This window comes from Panicum virgatum, chromosome 5K, assembly GCF_016808335.1.
Source record: "Panicum virgatum strain AP13 chromosome 5K, P.virgatum_v5, whole genome shotgun sequence".
NCBI classification, from domain to species: Eukaryota; Viridiplantae; Streptophyta; class Magnoliopsida; order Poales; family Poaceae; genus Panicum; species Panicum virgatum.
Window position 1 is genome coordinate 62,227,043 of NC_053140.1, and position 6,384 is coordinate 62,233,426.

Sequence of the window (6,384 nt, forward strand, 5' to 3'; positions counted from 1 at the left end):
ATAAATCTGGATGCTTATAGATTGGCTAAGCAAAATGATCTTTTTGCTGTTGATTATTATAATTCAATGATGGATAATATTGATGAAGTGACCGACAAGCGTATGAAGGCTTTAAAAGAGATTGAAAAGTACAAGCTTCGGGTTGCTAGAGCTTACAACAAGAAGGTAAAAAATAAATCTTTTCAGGTTGGAGATCTAGTTTGAAAGACAATATTGCCTCTTGGGATGAAAAGCAATAAGTTTGGTAAGTGGTCACCGAGTTGGGAGGGTCCATATAGGGTTGTTAAAGTTATCTTCGGGAATTCCTACATGATGGAGATGCTGCAAGGAGATCGACTACCTAGGGCTATCAATGGGAAGTACTTGAAGAAATTCTACCCAAGCGTGTGGCAAGATGCATGAAGAAAAGATGCATGAAGAAGAGTTGGCCGATTCATGAAAATCGTCTTTAGCAGTGTTTTTAGGCCCTAGTGTTGTGTAGAATACTTATGTTTTGCTTTTCAGTTTGTAAACTCACTAAAAAGCAGGGGGCATATGTTGACAGCCAAATTTGGCACCTGCTGCCGTCCGGCCAGACCGGTCTGGTCTGTACAATCCGAGTAGAATTATGGTTTTTGTAAAGAGTCCTTATGTAATCCTACTTGTGAAGCGTCTTCCCCGGCCTATAAATATAAATGCTAAGGCCGATTGAGGTTATTCCCAATCGAATCAATCAAAATATCGCATTACTTTTTGTCTCTCAAACACTAACCTTTTCCAACTCTAAATTGCTTTCTTCCTTCGTCTCTACGGCGTTTGAAGACGTTCTGAGTGGCTTGCCGACTTCAGGACAACCCTACGTTCACGAGCTCCGACGGGGTCCATCCCGAGCTCGCTGTTCTAGGTTTCCGGCGACGCCCTGCTTACACCGGTCAGACCGGTCGGCGGCACTAGTCAGACCGGCCCGCCCAGGATTTCGCGGGTGCTAATCGTTTTGACGATCGTTCGCGCGTTCTAGCACATTCGAGTGTGTTGGCGCGATTCCGTGTCAACAATCACCCAGTCATCTGGTCAGATCCCCTCCCAACCTTTGTAAGCACTCTGTTGGATCGCGATCGAGTTGATCCCACGTTTGTTGGATGAAAAATACTATCTAGTGCAGTACAGCACTAAATAAAATTGCAGCTCAAAACAAAACAAACAAACAACAATCTTAGCGCAGCTCCGGGTATTTGAGCTTGCCGACGGAGCCGGAGAAGGAGGTGGCCGCCGAGTCGTCGTCGTCGTCGTCCATGAGCAGCAGGTTGTCCATGACCATGTCGTGCGACCTCATGGTCCCGCCGGACCTGACGCTCGCCGCCGCAGGGGAGAAGGGGCACCCGCCGCCGGCGCCTCCCCTCATGGTCATGATGGTCTCCGACGCCGACGACCGCTCGAGCGCCATGGCGTCCTGGATCTCCTTCACCACCTCCGGCATGCACGGCCGCTTCCGGGGCTCCGCGTCGATGCACCGCACCGCGGCCTCGGCGATCTTCCAGATGGACTGCACGTCCTGGTACCCGCCGGAGCCGGAGATGGAGGGGTCGATGATGGCCTCGATGTCGCCGCTTTCGTAGTACCACTTGGCCCATGGCCCGATGCTGCGCAAGTGCTCCCCGAAGGAGATGGTGGAGATGGGAGGCCGCCCGGAGATGAGCTCCAGAAGGATGATGCCGAAGCTGTACATGTCGCTCTTCTCGGTCAGCTGCTGGGAGGTGTAGTACCTGCAGGCCGGGCAGCGCAGCAGTATATGAATATGTGTGTGTGTGTGTATCCTACATATACATATACAAGCAGCAGCTAGCTTAGCACTCACTGCGGGTCCAGGTAGCCTAGTGTCCCTCTCACGTTGGTGGACGCGTGAGACTCCTCGGCGGCCAACTTGGAGAGCCCGAAGTCGGACACCTTGGCTCGCATCTGCTTGTCAAGAAGGATGTTGCTCGTCTTGATGTCTCTGTGGATGATGGATGGCGTGCATCCAGTGTGGAGGTACTCGATCCCTGCATGCATGCATATATGCATCATCAAGGCTAGGACTAATAACAACTAATAGCAGCTAATCATATATAATAATGTATATAAATGTATAAATAACACTATATATGAATATGATATTGGCGACTACCAGACTTAGATGACTGACCTTTCGCCGCATCCTCTGCAATCTCAAGCCTCTTGATCCAGCTGATGTGCTTGTCGCGCCCATGCAGGTGCTCCTTGAGGGTTCCGTTGTGCATGAACTCGTAGACCAGAATGTTTCTCCCATCCTCATGGCAGTAGCCCAGAAACGCCACGAGGTTCCTGTGGTGTATCCTTGAGAGCAAAGACACCTCGTTTCTGAATTGCTTCTTCCCCTGGTACGAGTCGTTGGTAGGCACCTTCACTGCAATCTCCTTTCCATCGCTCAGCTTCCCGTAGTAGACGATCCCGAACCCCCCCGAGCCGATCCTGCTGGCGAAGTTGCTGGTCGCCACTTGGAGCTCAGATAAACTGTACGGATGAGCAGTCTCGGTGGCGATTTCACGGGTCTGCGGCTGCGAGCTTATTATTGGGTGGTTCTGCAACTTGTTCTTGTTTGTAAAGTCATCGCCATCATCTGCTCCTGCTGTCGCAGATATATACATATATGGATAGATTATATATTAATAATGATCGGAAAGAACACCAAATAAATAAAGATAGATCCAATTACAAAAGCAAATTATTAATCAGCGTGGTGATTATTATTAATATAATTCTGACCTTGCGGTGAGGAGTGCTGTTTCTTAGTGCTCCTGCGTGTCAGCATGTAGCAACATAGGCCGGCTGCAAGCAACAAGGATGCTCCAAGCAGAGCAGATATGATGATGATTACATGTTTCTTCTTTTGGGTCCCTGTTCCAAGATACATGTTCCCGGAGTAGCTGAAAATTTGCAGTCGTTTAATTTTCTCTCTTAGCTATTCTATTCTATTGTATTATTATAAATAAATAAGTAAGTAGAGGAAAAGAACACGCACTTGAAAATAATGCTTCGACTTAGCAGAGCCCTGGGTACGGATCCAGACAGCTTGTTGTTTTGAAGGTACCTGCATTGCATTGCATTGCATTGTAGGCACGGTGCTTGAGAAGGAAATAAATGGAATAACAATTTTGGTATGTGTTACGTATATATACACTAGTAATTTAGTAAGTACAAGTGTTTCAGGATGTGTTTAGTTAGTGAAAAAGTTTGGGTTTTGACACTATAGCATATTTCGTTGTTATTTGACAAATAATATCCAAATATAGATTAATTAGGCTTAAAAGATTCGTCTCGTGGTAATCAACCAGACTGTGTAATTAGTTATTTTTTTCAACTACATTTAATGCTTCATATGCATGTGTCCGAAGATTCGATGTGACGGGTACCGAGTGAATTTTTTTGGAAACTAAACGGGGGCTCAGCTAGCAGACGGAATAATTGAACAGGCAGGAGTATGTGTCGGACTTACAGCTCGCTCAGTTTTGGCAAGCTGCCAAAGTATGACGGAACATTTCCTGTCAGTTGATTGTTCTCGAGGTGACTGCATGCATTATATATAGTATTTTATTATTTTAGAGAGAAAACTAAAATAAAAGCCATCAGTCATGCATGATGCCTGCATGGGTAGTGTACACTAATTAAGCTCACATGATGGATAGGTTGGACGAGCCACTGAGGTCAGGGATTGGGCCCGTCAGCATGTTATTAGCAAGTCCGCTGCAAGGAAATATAGTATATAATTCAAAGTCAATTCTGTGTGCGTGTGCTATATAAATCCAATGATGAACTGTAGTACTTACATCTCTGCTAAGCATGGCAAGGCCCCTAGTTCCGGCGGCACGTTGCCCGTCAAGTTCTTTCCTGAAAGATTTCTGATGGATCACAGAAATTATTAGCTAGTATGGATCGATCGACTTGTTGTTACTGGCATCGGTTACTACTATATACATACATGGCAATGACTCTTGGTTGCGCTTCTGAATCTGATGTGCATTTCACCCAAGACCACGGCCAAGGGAGACACGGATCGCCGCCTTCCATTGCCCACTCGGCCGAGGCGTAACGCGACGCCAGGCCTGCCATCACCGGCGCATCCGGGGAGCCCAGCTGGATGTGGATGTACTTGTATATCTCAAAGGCATTCAGGATGGGCCCCTTGGACGAGTCGTTGGTCTTGCGGAACGCGAACGAGAGCACGAACGGCAGCGTGATGTTGAGGAAGCCCGGCTCGTAGAGCCGGTACTTGCCCGGCGCGTTCTCGCCGACGTCCACCGTGGGCTTGCTCACCTCCGGCAGGCCGGGGATGAAGAGCTTGAACTTGCGCGTCTCGGGGGCCACGAACTCCTCGATCTCCGCCATGTAGGAGAAGGCCCAGCCGTTGCCCGGGAAGCCGTTGAGGTTGAGGCGGTAGGTGAGCTCCCCGAGCGAGCCCACCACCGCCGTCTGCATCACCTTCTGCGGCGGCCTCTCGCCGGAGGCCACGAAGACGGGCCTGTCGGTGGAGACGCTCACGGTGCCGGGGGCGACGTCCACCAGGTAGTTGGCCCTCCTGACCATGTCCGACTCCCAGATCCGGTCGTAGGGGTCGTCGGGGTACCTGACCGCCTCGGCGGTGGGCGCCCCGAAGTTGATCCTGGCGGAGAGGCCGAGGAAGGCGTCGGCCTCGTCGTCCGTGTAGTAGAGGGAGCCGTTGAGCTGGCGGAGCTCGAGCGTGGAGATGAAGGGCTGGCCCGTGGTGGCGTTGGAGAGGCAAACGCTGAGGGCGGGCGCGGCGGCGAGCACGACGGCCTCGCGGGTGACCACCTTGGCGTCGTCGTAGATGACGATGGTGGACCAGCGGGAGGCCCCCAGGTAGAGGTCGAACTCCGGGAAGACGTTGCTGCTGTCGAAGTTGCCGTACAGGAAGGTGGCGCGGACGAGGTAGCGGGTGCGGGTGCGGACGGGGAGCGTGTAGCAGTGCTTGGTGCTGCTGCTGCTGCTCGCCGGCGACGAGGGGGACACGGCGGGGAAGTAGCGCACCGTCGAGTACTGCGTGCGCTTCTCCGACGCCACGGCGATGGTGGCCGTCTCGCCGAAGGGGAACCATCCGGCGTCGCCCGTCCACAGCAGGCCCAGCTCGTCCGTGTAGTTTGCGGAGCCGCCGCAGTCGATGCTGACGAAACCTGAAGGGGATGGATGCTAAGCTAGACCGATCGATTCATCAATGCAATTTAATCACCAATACAAATACAATCACCTGGCATCTGCGCAGCGGCGGCGGCGGCGGCGGAGACGACGAGGAGGGCTACCAAGACAAGAGATGGGCAGGCCATGCCGGTTGCCGGAGGAGCTGCAGCTGCCAGCTATAGTGATAGCTTGGATGCTGCTAAAAAGCTAAGTAAAGACGACTGTCCTCCTCCGTGGATGGAACTGAAATCGCAATTCTTAGCGGCTAAGCAATTTCATCTTAGCGGCCGAGTACTACCACTCCATCCGGATCCTTTTATAAGATATTCACGCATATCAAAATTTAAATTTTACAATCTTTGACTAATAATTTAGTCAATAATTTTTAAGTATTATGGAACAAACTTGATACGGATAGATTTATAATCAAATGTGTATCTGATAAATTTAAATTTATAATCATAACTATTATAATACAAAATAAATGAACCGTACCATAACAAACCGTGGCTTGTAAAAGCGTTTTGACTCTTGAGGGAGTAGAAGAGAGGGGGGGGGGGGGGGGGGGGACAGACAGTGAGGGCACTGCCAGCGTGGTAAAAGCAACAGACTGAGAACGCAGAGAAAGAAAGAAAGATAGGGGAAAAAGCTGCCATGCATGGTGAGCCCGACCCTCATAACTGTAAAGCTAAAGCTAGCTATGGTGCCATGGTGGGTGGGCTCCCTCCAAGACCAACAGACAACATCGGCTGCTGCAGCCTTTCTTACCACAGTTTGTTCCATTAGTAATTATGGAATCGAATCTTTGATATATACCTGGAGTATTAAATGTAGTTGAAAAAATTAACTAACTACATAGTTTAATTGTAAACAATGAGACAAATTTTTAAGCTTAATTAGTCCATAATTAAATATTATTTACTAAATAACAACAAAAGTGCAACATTACCTAAATTCAAAAAATTTCACAAACTAATAAACAATTCAAAAAAACTGGATGAATTCGATGCTAATTCTCATTCCAGTCGCTATCAGACCGCCCACCGCATAAAGCTATTTTTTCGTCCCGTCTTGAACACTAAGCAGTTAGTTGAGATCTTGACACCTCCAATTCGCAGATGGATCCGATTAGACAGCCGCAAGAGAATAGATTATGTGAGGTAAAGCAAGCAAGCCTGCAAAGTCTCGCAAAGAAAA

At 49.2% G+C, this 6,384-nt stretch overlaps 1 protein-coding gene across 2 annotated transcripts; it reads right to left on the reverse strand.

The window, feature by feature from the left end:
* Positions 1-1,068: 1,068 nt before the first annotated feature.
* On the reverse strand, positions 1,069-5,479 carry LOC120709396 (probable LRR receptor-like serine/threonine-protein kinase At1g67720). Of its 2 annotated transcripts, none has more exons than XM_039995034.1 (10): positions 5,258-5,479; positions 3,974-5,183; positions 3,822-3,893; positions 3,670-3,738; positions 3,491-3,562; positions 3,017-3,085; positions 2,761-2,921; positions 2,162-2,620; positions 1,835-2,018; positions 1,069-1,742 (listed from the first exon to the last, which is right to left on the reverse strand). In XM_039995034.1, exons 1-10 carry the CDS (start codon positions 5,331-5,333, stop codon positions 1,193-1,195), a joined length of 2,922 nt encoding a protein of 973 aa, XP_039850968.1. In that variant the 5' UTR covers positions 5,334-5,479; the 3' UTR covers positions 1,069-1,192. The 2 variants fall into 2 exon arrangements, with proteins under 2 accessions (XP_039850968.1, XP_039850967.1); XM_039995033.1 differs by having other exon boundaries at positions 2,162-2,623.
* Positions 5,480-6,384: the final 905 nt, after the last annotated feature.

Bases quoted from the DNA above. Each gene is read 5' to 3' on its own strand.
- LOC120709396 (XM_039995033.1), bottom strand. From the start codon at position 5,333: ATGGCCTGCCCATCTCTTGTCTTGGTAGCCCTCCTCGTCGTCTCCGCC. The intron at 2,922-3,016 runs GTGCGTGTTCTT...GCAAATTTTCAG, and splicing joins AGTCGAAGCATTATTTTCAA to CTACTCCGGGAACATGTATC. The intron at 2,019-2,161 runs GTCAGTCATCTA...GCATGCATGCAG, and splicing joins TGCAGAGGATGCGGCGAAAG to GGATCGAGTACCTCCACACT.